This window comes from Hypanus sabinus, chromosome 14 (genome assembly GCF_030144855.1).
Source record: "Hypanus sabinus isolate sHypSab1 chromosome 14, sHypSab1.hap1, whole genome shotgun sequence".
In the NCBI taxonomy this organism is placed as follows: Eukaryota; Metazoa; Chordata; class Chondrichthyes; order Myliobatiformes; family Dasyatidae; genus Hypanus; species Hypanus sabinus.
Window position 1 is genome coordinate 3,131,008 of NC_082719.1, and position 14,367 is coordinate 3,145,374.

At 39.1% G+C, this 14,367-nt stretch overlaps 1 protein-coding gene across 1 annotated transcript in view; it reads left to right on the forward strand.

The window, feature by feature from the left end:
• Positions 1–14,367, forward strand: part of wdfy3 (WD repeat and FYVE domain containing 3) — a 354,111-nt gene that overhangs the window by 171,163 nt on the left and 168,581 nt on the right. Inside the window, exons 21-22 of the mRNA XM_059988693.1 lie at positions 8,884–9,044; positions 10,175–10,286. Coding sequence (XP_059844676.1) covers positions 8,884–9,044; positions 10,175–10,286 — 273 coding nt within the window. The remainder of the gene's footprint in view (positions 1–8,883; positions 9,045–10,174; positions 10,287–14,367) is intronic.

Genomic DNA, 14,367 nt, shown 5'->3' on the forward strand with positions numbered 1-14,367 from the left:
TAAAGTTCAAAATTAAACTGATTAAATTTTTGTCAGATAGAAAAGAGCTTGTTACTTTGAGATAAAATGTGTTGGTGTCGTTACATAACTGATTTACGTGAGCTTTTTGTGTATCTGTTGAAAACTCCTTCTCACATTTTATTGTTTTGTCACATTGATTTAGGCACGATGTTCTGACACTTGTCATTGGTGTGACATTTTTCAGTTGCAGATTATGACTTAAATGTTCTTCTGCACTTGTATATGCATTCCCCCTCTTTTAGCAAGTTCAAGTAATAAACGTAAAGCTAAGATCAGGTCTGTGGACTGCACTCTTCATCACAGTGGCCCTTATTTAGGAAAATTGGCAGGGTTAACAACATAAGAGGAGTCATTAATTTGATCTACAAAGCTTCTTCAATCAACTTGGTTCATTTTTATCTTTTCTCAATTCTGATAAAGGGTTATTGGCCTAAAACAGTAACTCATTCTTTCCATGGATGCTGCCTGCCTTGATGAGCATTTCTAGCATTTTCTCATTTTATTTCTGAACCCTGTGATACCCCACCAACAGCACTCAGCAGTTCTGAAATTTTCTGTTCAATGTTTGCACTAATATACAAACTCCTTGAGGCCTCATATGGTAACATTTCTGTAGTATCTTATCAGATGACCTAAAGTATTTACGTCTTTAATGCTTATGCTTGTTGCATCTTAATAAAGAATTCAAACAAATTTGCTACATGTTATTTCCTATTCATGAAACAATATTGACTCTGCCTAATTATTGGTTAACTGTGGTCTTGTTATGTCAATTTTTTTGTGCAAATAATGGATGCCAGTCTATAAGTGTATAGTTATTCTTTCTTTTTGTCTTCCTGCTGGATGGAATAAGTATTGGCAATCCAGCAAATCAGTAATAAACCCAACATGAGTGGATTTTTTAGCTTGTCGTTATGATCTCTGCTTCAAACACCAATGGATCTAGCTTCCTAGGAGCCAAGAACAAAGATCTTGTCAAGAATCAAGATGCTAGGAGGAGCACTTCAAAGAAACTCCCAACAACTATTCTGTTCTTAATGCTAGTTTCCTTGACTCTAGCCCCAGTCTTTGCATTGCCATTGATTTAAAAAGTTGAAAAGACAATTATGACAGTTGAAAATAACAAACCTCTGGAGTAGACAGTTTCCCTGTTGGAATTTCAGAACTTGCCGGAGCAGAACTTCAGATGCACATTCAAAGTCTAATCTTTCCATCTAAGAACAGAATATGGCAGACATTGTGATCATAACTGTCCATTAGGTGTTTTATACCCCTAGGGTTCAATTTTCTGTGGACTGTCACTTTAAAATGCCAAGAGAATGAGACTGACTTTTGGATACTTGGATTTCTACTGATTACAAAGTTGCTTGGTTACTATGGTGAGAGAGCTGGAGTTATTTCATGGACAGTCAATATTATGTTTTCTCTGTAGCTTGTTTACTTTTTACAAGGACAGTCACAGACACACAGTTAGAATCAAGATGGATTTGGTCAATGGAAGACACCAGTGAGTCGGTCGCTGGTTTAAACTTTCAGTAGCCCAAAAGAGGTGAGTTGAGATCGATTCAGAGTATTGATAAATGACTCTCAAGTCTTCTCCAACTAGAATAAGTTTGCAGGAAGAAAGGAGAAGAGAGGAAGGTTTGAAACAGAAGAAACCTAGTGACAGAGATCACTGCTTGGACTTTCTCTCTAAGTAGCCTGTAAGGGTGAGTTTGTTAACATTCGGCTACGAAAGTGTTATTGTCACTTAGTTAATCCACAGGAGTGGGTTCTCTGGTGAGGGGAAAACCTTTGTGAATACCACGTATGTGTTTACCCTTTGTCTGGATGTGGTAGTTCACTGAAGAAAGGCACCCTTGTGGTAAATCACTGTTGGAGTTATTTCGTATGTCATGGAACTGGATAAGTGGCTATCACGTTGTGCGTGATTGGTGTAAACCTGTGGAATCTACCAGTGTGTCGACCCTTGCCTTGGGTGGTGGTTACCTTGAAGATGGTCCCCTTTGTGATAAGCTATATGCGGATTCTGTTTGAGTATCCTGTGGCCACCACTTTGCGATGTCCCATAGCTGAATTCGGGTGTGGTATCACTTGTCTTGAAAAGATATTCGTTGAAGATCACTGTCGATGATACTTCATGTGTGGAGTGGAACAACTTCGGAGATAAAACCTACTGCTGTTGATATTTTGTATTTCTGTCATGGAATCTGTGGAATATCGACGTAATTGCCTTCTCACAACATTCGCCTTTGGATTACAAACATCTCACGTTAATTAACCTGTGCATTTGAACAGAACTTTTCTGACATACCATTGTAAAACTGTATCACTTACCACCTGAGCTTGAAGGAGTCTGGGAATTATATTTACACGCATACAGTGGCACGCAGAAGTTTGGGCACTCCGGTCAAAATTTCTGTTACTGTGAATAGTTAAGTGAGTAGAAGATGAACTGATCTCCAAAAGTCATAAAGTTAAAGATGAAACATACTTTTCAACATTTTAAGCAAGATTAGTGTATTTTTTTTTACCATTTTAGAGTTTAAAAAAAAGGAAAGGAGCACCATGCAAAAGTTTGGGCACCCCAAGAGATTTGAGCTCTCAGATAACTCTTACCAAGGTCTCAGACCTTATTTAGCTTGTTGGGATATGACTTGTTCACAATCATCATTAGGAAAGGCCAGCTGATGCAAATTTCAAAGCTTTATAAATACCCTTACTCCTCAAACCTTGCCCCAACAATCAGCAGCCATGGGCTTCTCTAAGCAGTTGCCTAGCACTCTGAAAATTAAAATAAATGATGCCCACAAAGCAGGAGAAGGCTATAAGAAGATAGCAAAGCATTTCCAGGCAGCCATTTCCTCAGTTCATAATGTAATTAAGAAATGGTAGTTAACAGGAACGGTGGAGGTCAAGTTGAAGTCTAGAAGATCAAGAAAACTTTCCAAGAGAATGGCTGGTAGGATTGCTAGAAAGGCAAATCAAAACCCTCATTTGACTGCAAAAGACCTTCAGGAAGATTTAGCGGACTCTGGAGTGGTGGTGCACTGTTCTACTGTGCGGTGACACCTGATCAAATATGACCTTCATGGAAGAGTCATCAGAAGGAAACCTTTCCTGCGTCCTCACCACAAAATTCAGCATCAGAAGTTTGCAAAGGAACATCTAAACGAGCCTGATGTATTTTGGAAACAAGTCCTGTGGACTGATGAAGTTAAAATAGAACTTTTTGGTGGCAATGAGCAAAGGTATGTTTGGAGAAAAAAGGGTGCAGAATTTCATGAAAAGAATACCTCTCCAACTGTAAGCATGGGGTTGGATGGATCATGCTTTGGGCTTGTGTTGCAGCCAGCAGCATGGGGAACATTTCACTGGTAGAGGGAAGAATGAATTCAATTAAATACCAGCGAATTCTGGAAGCAAACATCACACCATCTGTTTAAAAAAAAGCTGAAGGTGAAAAGAGGATGGCTTCTACAACAGGATAATGACCCTAAACACACCTCAAAATCCACAATTACCTCAAGAGGCACAAGCTGAAGGTTTTGCCACGGCCCTTACAGTCCCCCAACCGAAACATCGAATATCTGTGGATAGGCCTCAAAAGAGCAGTGCATGCAAGACAGCCCAAGAATCTCACAGAACTAGAAGCCTTTTGCAAGGAAGAATGGGTGAAAATCCCCCAAACAATATTTGAAAGCGTTTACAAGCTTTGATACTTGCCAAAGGGGGTGTTACTATGTACTGACCATGCAGGGTGCCCAAACTTTTGCTTCAGGCCCTTTTCCTTTTTTGTTATTTTGAAACTGTAAAAGATGGAAATAAAAAAGTAATCTTGCTTAAAATATTAAAGAAAAGTGTCATCTTTCACTTTATGCTGTTTGGTAATCAGGTCATCTTTTACTCGCTTAGCTATTCACAATAAACAGAAATTTTGACCAGGTTGCCCAAACTTTTGCATGCCACTGTATACATGTATAACATTGCTAACTCTTGATTTACCTGGTTTAAGTTACTGTATGACGTAGTTACTAATAGATAATGTTTTGTTAACAAACTCAAGGTGTGTTTTCTTGCTGCTGATACCCTTACAGGGTTGCGTGTACATGACACAGGAAAGGCAATACAATTGATTGTGGTAATTACAGAAGGGTCTCCCTGCTATCTGCTACAGGAGAATCATTATAAGCATTCCCTTCAGTTTCTAATGGCCATATATATCTTGTATACAGAGTGAATTTAGATATGATCCTCATTCTATGTGTGAGAAATCCTTTTTAAATGTGACTACAATCAGTGATCCTTCCCTTTTCTGAGTCTGCTGCACCATGGCATGCAAGCCATGATTTTAGCAATGTGGACACTATAGATCCAATCAGAGCGGGGTCAGAAAAGCTCCAACTCTTTTTTTCAGTCTTCCAGGTATGTTGCTGTACTACAGCATACCTTCATGAAGCTTCTTGCTGGAGTGGAGTTAGTCTGCAGGTGAATTAAGAAAGTGTTCACCTTCCATTGCCTCAATTCCAAAATATGGAGGGTTGCAAATGTTGTTCCCTTGTTCGAAAAAGGGAGTAGAGATAACCCAGGAAATTATAGGCCAGTGAGTCTTACTTCAGTGGTGGGCAAGTTGTTGGAGAAGATCCCAAGAGACAGGATTTATGAGCATTTAGAGAGACATAATCTGATTAGGGTTAGTCAGCATGGCTTTGTCAAGGGCAGGTTGTGCCTTATGAGCCTGACTGAACTCTTGAGGATATAACAAAACACATTGAAGGTAAATCAGTGGATGTAATATGTATGGATTTCACTAATGTATTTGATAAGGCTCCCCATGCCAGGCTCATTCAGAAAGTAATGAGGCATGGGATCCAAGACCTTGTTTTATGGATCCAGAATTGGCTTGCCCACAGAAGGCAAAGGGTGGTAGATAGTTTGTATTCTGCATGGAGGAAGGTAACTAGTGTTCTGCAGGGATCTGTCTGGGACTCCTCCTCTTTGTGATTTTTATAAATGACCTGAATGAAGAAGTAGAAGGCTGGGTTAGGTAAGTTTACTGATGACAGAAAGGTTGGGGGTGTTGTGAGTCGTCTGAAGGGTTGTCAGAGGTTCCATCGGGACATCAATAGCATGCAGAATTGGGCTGAAAAGTGGCAAATGTAGTTTAACTCATAAGTGTGAAGTGGTTCATTTTGGTAGGTCATATTTGAAAACAGAAAATAGTTTTAATGTTAAGACTCTTGGCAGTGTGGAGGATCAGAGGGATCTTGGGGTCAGTGTCCATAGGACTCTCAAAGCTGCTGCGCAGGTTGACAGTGTTAAGAAGGCTTTGGTGCATTGGCGTTCATAAACTGTGGGATTGAGTTCAAGAGCTGTGATGTAATGTGACAGCCATATAAAATCTCAGTCAGATCCCACTTGGAGTACTGTGTTCAGTTCTGGTCATCTCACTAGGATGTGGATAGGGAGTGCAGGGGAGATTTACAAGAATGTTGCCTGGATTGGAGAGCATGCCTTGTGAGAATTAGGTTGAGTGAACTTGGCCTTTTCTCCTTGTAGTGACAGAGGATGTGCTGTAGGTGTCTATGTTCTATGTTCCAGAACCAAAGTCGTTTCCAGTTCAGTCATCATGCTGTAGAATACAGATGACACTTGCATCTGTGTTGGAGACTGAGTTCCAAGTTATTAATTCTTTCACTGAAGGATATGAAATAGTAGATTTTGCCCTAAACATCTCCAAAAGTAAGGTGTTCTATCAACTCAGCCCACTGATCTAATACATGTCGCTCCCAACCTCCCTAATCAATAGAGGTGCATTCTGAGGCTCTAAAAATGTGGTTAGAATTTCCATATCCTAGGAGCCACTTCTCAGCAAAGGCAGATATCGGAGATGAAATTCTGTGCTATGTCTTTGTTGTAACATTTGGTTTTGTGAAAAAGGGAGTACAGCATGCCAAATGATCAGGATTTCAAACTCTGTATGAAACTCGGATGGGTATGCTGCAGAAATGAGCATAACCTGCAGGTTGCAATTCAGAGCATTGGAGATGTACAATTAATGCTGCCTGCACAAATTTGCCCATTGGCAGAATAAATGATCCAATATAAGTGTCCTTTCCCAGCCCAGCATCCCTGAGAATAGTCACAGCGTGCTGCAAAGAATAGGCAATAATATTTGCATACTTGATACCAATCTTCCAAATGCTTCCTCAACTTGGATAATAATCTCCATCATGGGAAAAGATTATCAGAACAGGAAGTGTTTCAAGTAAGTTCTCAAAGCCACCTTGAAATAAATTGTCATCCTCACTAACTCAAGGCAATTTTTGGCCCTTTCGCCTTCTGTAGGTGAATCTGTAGACCCAACACTGGCCTCCTCAGTACTTTGGATGCTATGGATCTGGAGTTTTGAAAATGTCATGGAGCACAACAATGCAGAAACAAGCCCTTCAGACCATATAGTTTGTTTTTTCACTGCCTAGTCCTATCTATCCAAACCCAGACCATAGATATGTGCCTATCTAAACTTTTCTTTAATATTACAATTGAACCTACATCCAACACTTACAATGGCAGCTCATTTCATACTTGCACCACCCTTCATCCAAAACCTCTATTTCTAGTCTCATTCATCCTCGGGGGGGGGGGGGGGGGGAGAGCCTGCATATTTTATCTATACTGGGCATAATTTTGCATATCTCTATAAGATCTTGCCTCATTCTCCTATGCTGCAAGGAATAAAGTGTTAACCCATTAAACCTTACACTATAATTTAGGTCCTCCTTTCCCAGCAGCAGCTTTGTAATTTTTCTCTATATTCTTCTAAGCTTATTAATATCTTCCTTGTACATAGGTGACCAGAATGGCATACAATACTCCAAATTCAGCCTTACAATCATCTTATGTAACTTCAACATGACATCCTTGCGTCCTTTACTCAATACACAGATTTATGGTGGCCAATGTGCCAGTAGTTCTCCTTATGATCCTATCTACCTGTAACACCACTTTAAAGGAATTATAGATTCGTATTCCCAGAATCCTTTATTCACAGCACACCTTCACTGTTGTAACTTCTACCCTAGTGTGATCTCCTCAAATGCAACTCCTCACATTATTATCTGTGTTAAACTCCATATGTCATTTTTCAGTCTATTTTCTTGACTGGTCCAGGTTATGCTGCAATAACTCATTGTACACTTTACTCACAGAATAGGTATCATCTGCATGTTTGCTGATCCAGTTTACAACATAATATCTAAATCATTAATATATATGAGTAACAACAGCGGACCCAGTGCCACTCCATGCAACTACTCACAGGGTCAAGAGCCAACTGTTTACTAACTACTCACTGGCTTCTCCCACCGAGCCAGTGTTAAATCCAGTGCTACTTCATCCAGATTGTAAGCAACTTAACTTTCTGGTCCAGTCTGTCATGTGGCAGTTTTTCCAGGGCCTTGCTGAAGTATATGTAGACAAATCTACTGCCTTTCCTTCATCAACTTTCCTCGTAACCTTCTCGAAAAGTTCCATAAGCTAGGTTAGACACGACCTACCACGCACAGACCATATTGATTACAAAGTCATTGCTGATTTTGAGGAAAAGGTTTTGTGTCTGGAGCAGATCATGGCTCATTTAATACCTCTATCCATCCACCTCCTTTTTAGTTGTGTCTGACCTCTAAATACCAAATATTCAATCTTAGTCCCATGCAGCCACACCTCTAGCTATACTTTCAAATCAAACCCATTTGTACAAATGCATTCAGATACTCTGATTTTAGCTGTTTAAGCACTGCCCCTTCTTATCTTGCTTCATTCATTATCAATAAGCTACTTTTCTCAGTGGCTATGTCCTGTTATTTTTAATCTGTAGCTTTTCTCCCACCTAATCTCTGCCCATGATTTCACCACTTCAGCTCAATATTTCAAGCTAATGGATAGCATGGATAAAGCTTTGTATTGCATTTCACTGATGCATAGCACACAGTATGGCTAAATTCAAATGTGTTTGAATTGTATTTGCTAGTGGCTCAGTATATGCTCTTGTTTACAAAGGCTTCATTTCAGTTGCTGCTCTTGGCTCAAGTGTATCAGTTAAGCTGCAAGCTTTCTTTAAAGACAAGCTTGATAAATGATATCAGAGTCCACTACCCTTGTTGCAAATTCTGCTCAAAATATAAAGATTATCAATTGGTCCAGTTGCTTCTGAATTGCTGCTGTATGCTGAATATAGCATGATTCCATGTTTCAAAAGTAAAAAAAGTTTAAAAAGAGATCAGATTAAACATGTGCTTAGATCCATTGTGAAAAATGTGCTTGCACCAAGTTTTAAAATATTGCTATTACAGCCAAGGTAGGGTAAGTATAGAACAAATTAGCTGGTGACACTTCAACTGCAATGCGGCAGAGTTCAGAAGCCTATTGGCCTGAGGGAAGAGGTTTTTTCCCCATCATGACCATTCTTGTCTTTATGAATCAGAGTCTCCTGTCGGATGGTAGAAAGTCAGATGGATGGGAGGATTCTTGACAATGCTAAAGGCCCTGCATACTCAGCACGCCTGTTAAATGCCCCTGAAGGATGGCAGAGAGACCCTTATGATCCTCTTGGCTATTCTCATAGTCCTTTGTTGGAACTTCCAGTCCAATGCTTTGTTGCTCCCATACCAGATGGAGATGCAGCTTGTCAGGACACTCTCAATGTCCTGACAGTGCATTTATACAAAATACAGATTTTGTGTAAAAAAAAAAGGCACTTCTTCTCCATTGGCTTCTTTTAAATAGATTTGCTGCTTTCTTTGAATATCTATGTGACATTTTTTTGAATTATTAATCTTAACTTTTTTTCTTTTTATAAAGGCAAGGACTCAAAACCTGAAATGGCAATTCCATCTCCCATCAGCCTGATTCCTGAAGAGAAAGTATCATTTGCACTTTATGCACTATCAGTCTCTACACTTACGGTGGCCAGAATTAGGAAAAATTACAACAAAGTGGACAGCAAAGCAATAGCCAAACAGGTGAGTAATCCTTCTGAGCCTTCCCTTCAAAAGAACTGCCTGAATTAAAGCACTGGGCTTGGGCCATGACTGATCCAGTCTGTTGTTTGCACCTTATGCTGCTTTCGCAGCTGCAGTAAATTTTGTAGTCCTGAGAATTAAATTGATCAAAACTCTAGTTGGCCCTTTGATCCCTTGTTGTTAAAGGCCTAATGGGCTCTAATAATTTCTTTAATCCTTTGGCAGGAATCTTAAGGGTACAGTTGGATACAATCTATTCAGTTCCCTCCTTTTTCAGCATTTTTAGGATTGCAACATTTTCAACTCTTGATCAGTGGCCAGATTCTCCTTGGAGAGAATGAGAGGTGACTTAATAGAGGTGTACAAGATGATAAGTGACATAGATATAATGGATAGGCAGCGGCTTTTTCCCTGGACAGAAGTGGCTAATATAGAGGGGCATAAATTTAAGGTGTGGAAGGAAAGTATAAGGGTGATGTCAAAGGCAATTTTTTTTTAAATACAGGATGAAATGCACTGCCAGGGTACAGGCATTTACATTAGGGATGTTAATGAAACTCTTGGGTGGGTACATGGATGAAAGAAAAATGGAAGGCTTTGTTGAAGGGGATGGTTAGATTGATCTTGAAATAGTTTAAAGGATCAGCAGAGCATTCTGGCCTAAAGGGCCTATGCTGTTCTATGTTACATGTTCTTAATAAACAGTTAAATTTTATTTTTTTAATACTAATTATCCAAATGAAGTAATAAAACTAGAAATGTGTTCGGTTGTTAGCGCAACTATCATTATTGATTCTTGAATGTACAGTAGCTTTAATTATTTCATCCTTCAGCCTGCAATTATCATTTTGGGTTTTCGTTTCTTATAGTGAAACATCTTTTTGTGTCAATGCTTCTTATTTTTTCAGTTTCTTGGTTAAAAAGAAACCTGTTTTGTAAAGAAAGAATAGCTTGAAAAAGGGGGTGCTTCAGTGAGTGAAAAGTCAGTAAAATTGACTATATAAGTTAAGCAGAAGTAGCTTATTTATGTATTTTACAGTAAGGAGATGTTGCTGCTCCTTTTTAGGTTTTAAAGCAGAAGGCTAAATTCATGAACTACTTAACTACTAACTTTTTTCTGTGTTTTGTAGATGGCCATTTCCTCTCATGAAAATGCTACGCCAGTAAAACTGTTGCATAATGCTGCAGGCCATTTAAATGGACCAGCAAGAACTATTGGTGCAGCTCTGATAGGATACTTGGGTATGGTATTAATAAAATAATTGATTTGCAATCAGTCACAAAGACTTGAATGATTTTAAACCCAATGCTGAAAGTTCAAACCCTAGGTTTCTCAGTTTTGTGTAAGGAATAACTTTCTGTATGATGGGAACTTTTATTTGTTTCAAGTACTCACTATTTTAATATCCATACTCATCAAAATGATTTGTAACCAATTCTTACTGTGCACATTATTTTTATAAGAACAATCTGGCCCAGTGGTGAGGCTTTTTACACCATGTATGTACAAAATGATTAAAAGCAGGACTACACGTACAAACAAGCTGGAGGAACTCAGCAGGTGGGGCATCACCCGTTGAAATGAGCAATCAACATTTCGGGCCAAGTCCCTTTGTCAGGACTGAAGGGGGGGGGGCAGGGGCCCTATAAAGAAGGTGGGGGGAGGGTGGGAAGGTGAAGACTGGTAGGTGGCAGGTGAAAAACCAGTAAGGGGTAAGATCAAGGGGTGGGGGGAGGGGAAGCAGAGAGGGGATAGGCAGGAAAGGTGAAGAAGGAATGTAAGGGGAAAGCACTAGGGGTAGTAGAAGAAGATAATCATGAGAGAGGTGATAGGCAGCTGGAAGAGGAGGCAGAGTGAAAGTGGGATGGGGGAAGGGAGAGGGAGGAAGTTGGAGAATTCGATGTTAAAAGCAGGACTAGCCCTTTCTAACCTTTGAACCTTCATCACAATGAAATTGTGGCTGACCTTTTACTTTATTACCACATGATTTCTTAAATTTTAAAAGGTCCATCAGCATCTTTCTTGAATGTATTCAGTGAATGAGACCTGCAGTCCACTTGAATGGCAAAAATCCACTTGAATTTTGGTGAAGAAATTGCTTATCTCTGGCCTGAATGTGTGGCTGCTTACTCTGAGTATGTGACTCCTAGTTCTGGACATTCTAGATTAGGAAACTATCATATTTGCATCTATCTTGCCAAGGCCTGTAAAAGAGATTTTGCATACAGGTTTCCCCCGCAATTCGAAGGTAGAGTGTTCCTATGAAACCCTTTGTAAACCGAAATGTCGTAAAGTGAAGAAGCAATTACTATTAATTTATATGGGAAAAATTTTTGAGCATTCCCAGATCCAAAACCATAACCTACCAAATCATACCAAATAACAGATCAAACCTAAAATAACATGAACATATAGTAAAAGCAGGAATGATATGATAAATATACAGCCTATATAAAGTAGAAATATTGTATAACGGTGTAGTTTCACTTATGAAACTCGGGAAGACAGCGAGCCAGAATTGACTTGGAGAAAAAAAATCGGCACGTACACGCCTATGTAGGCACAAGCATACGCACATACATGCAAACACACACAACTGCCCGTACAAGGTCTCACAGTCATTGTAGTCTTTCTCAGGGTAAACACACGTATAAAGCAGGTGTCTTTTCTTCGTAAAAGCAAAAATCCTCTTTGGTTAGTGAAAACTGGTACTTATGTAGGTCTTTCGTAAAACGAACATTTGAAAAACGGGGGCCACCTGTATAAACTTGGAACTTAGGATCACCTCTCCTAATCTCTCCTCATGCAGTACGCCTGTTCTTCCAGGACTCAATTTGGTTGTACCATCGCTACTCTCACTTGATTGCAAGTATATATCCTTCCTTTTTAGGGAATCAGATGTGATCACACCAGGGCCTTATGTAATTGGAGCAAGGGAGTTGTATTAAATTCTTCTTTCTAATTACTTTCTGTATCTGTATTTTAAATTTTAGTGATTTCAGTATAATACCTCCTAAATCCACACGTCTTTCAAACACATGTACACAAAAATAGTTTAAAAATACTTTGCTAGTCTAATTGTTCCAGTAAATCAGAATATAATATTCATGTTTTTTGCCTATACACTAAGTATATTTGTCTAAGTACATCTTCCTGAAGTCTTCCTGCATCCTTCACACAGCTACCAGAAATGTATCATCAGCAAATTTGGGTGTATTATATGATTCCCTCATTCAAATTATTTGAAATTATTTGCGAACACCAATTCTAGCTGCACCCTACTTATCATTATCTCTTAAGATAAGAATCCTGTTTGCTCTCTTTGTTTCCTCCGTTAACAAATTGCCATCCCATTACTAGCACAGCATGCTTTGTACTATTTAATAGTCCCTTTTGTGTCACCCTAGCAAAAGTATTTTGAAACACCAAATACTCCATAAAACTGTTCCACTTTTATGTTTCTGCTAATCAAATTTTAAATCTAACAATAAGTCTTCAAAACTTTGTCCAATTTTCTTAACATTTTCAGATTACCTTTTTGCTATTTCCTCATTAATAAATTCTTGTATTTCCATAGTTCTCATTTCAGGACTGCTCTTTAGTTTCTTTTCTTTTTGTGTCTCTATGCTTTTATACTGTTCTGGAAACTATGTATTCCCTATTCACCCTCTCTACTCCCATCATATCCCTCTGACTTACTAGGATACTATTTATTACTCAATTCAAGATCCTTCTTGGTGTTACTGCTTCATAATTTGAACCCATATCCCAGACCACAGTTTTAGCCACACTTAAATTTCCCTGATCTTATTTCCCCAATGCCAGTTTGCACATTGTCTATGCAGGAAAGGGAGTCATTAAAATTCAAAAGTCAGTGCATTTATTTAAATAGTGACTATATTTTAACTGATGAATTCAAGATTGAAGATGGCCTCATCCAAAGTTCAATATGCAGTTGGTTCAGAAAAGATGAAGCAATTCATTTTTATTCTGCAGGGCATGTACCCTGTCTTCAATCTCACCCTTTCTGATTGCCTATCTATTGGACGTCAACTTTGACCTATAGGCTATTTCATCGAGAAAGGCAAAAGGCTGCAAATACACGATAACGCCACTTTCTGCAAGTTCCACTGTTGATAGCACACCGTCCATGAAAATAAATCACTATCTTCATGGTATATTGCTTTTGGAAATCAATAGTATCATCTAGGTTACCTGTCACACTGACTGTTAGCTTTTCTTTTTTTCGCCTTCTGGGAAAAAATACGCGACCTTGAAAGCCCAGATGTTCAGACTTAAGAGCAGTCTACTCTTTATCAACCTTTTGAACCAGTCACCTCTTTCGCACTGTTTCTGGGAGGTGCTGCCATATTCTCACACTCCAAACTCTACCTCTCTGATATTCCACTATTCTCATTTTAGTAATTTTTGTTGTATTTCCAATTGCCTTACAATCATTGCACAATTCAAAATTCAAAGTAAATTTATTATCAAAGTACTTGTATGTCACCAAGTACAGCTCTGAGATTCACATTTCTTATTTGTGAACATACTTAATAAATCCATTATGAATAATAACCATTATAAAGTCACCACCAACTTGGGTACTGAACCAGTGTGCGAAAGACAACAAATGGTGCAAGTAAAAAAAGAAAATAATAATAATAATAAATAGATAAGCAATAAATACTGAGAACATGAGATGAAGTGTCCTTGAAAGGGAGCCCATAGGTTGTGAGAACATTTCGGTGACAGGGCAAGTGAGGTTATCCCCTTTGGTGCAAGAGCCTGATGGTTGAGAGGTAGTACTGTTACTGAATCTGGTAGTGAGAGTCCTGAGGCTCCTGTAAGTATGTCTGTCTGATGGCAACAACAAGAAGAGAGCATGGCCTGGTTGGTTGGGGGTGGGTGGGTGGTGTGTTCTGCTGATGGGTGCTTTACCCGTGATGGACTGAGCTGTATCCACTACTTTTTGTAGAATTATCTGTTCAAGGGCATTGGTGTTTCCATACCAGGCTGTGATGCAGACAGTCCTTGAACTCTCCACTACACATCTATAGATGTTTGTTAAAGTTTTAGATGTCATGCTGAATCTTCACAAACTCCTAAGGAAGTAGAGGTGCAGCCGTGCTTTCTTCATGATTGCACTTGTGTGCTAGGCACATGACAGGTTTTTCAAAATAATAACCCTGAAGAATTTAAAGTAGCTGACCCTCGCTCTCCACCTCTGATCCTCCAATGAGGTCTGGCTTATGGACCAAACACGAGGAAATCTGCAGATGCTGGAAATTCAAACAACACCCACAAAATGCTGCAGGACCC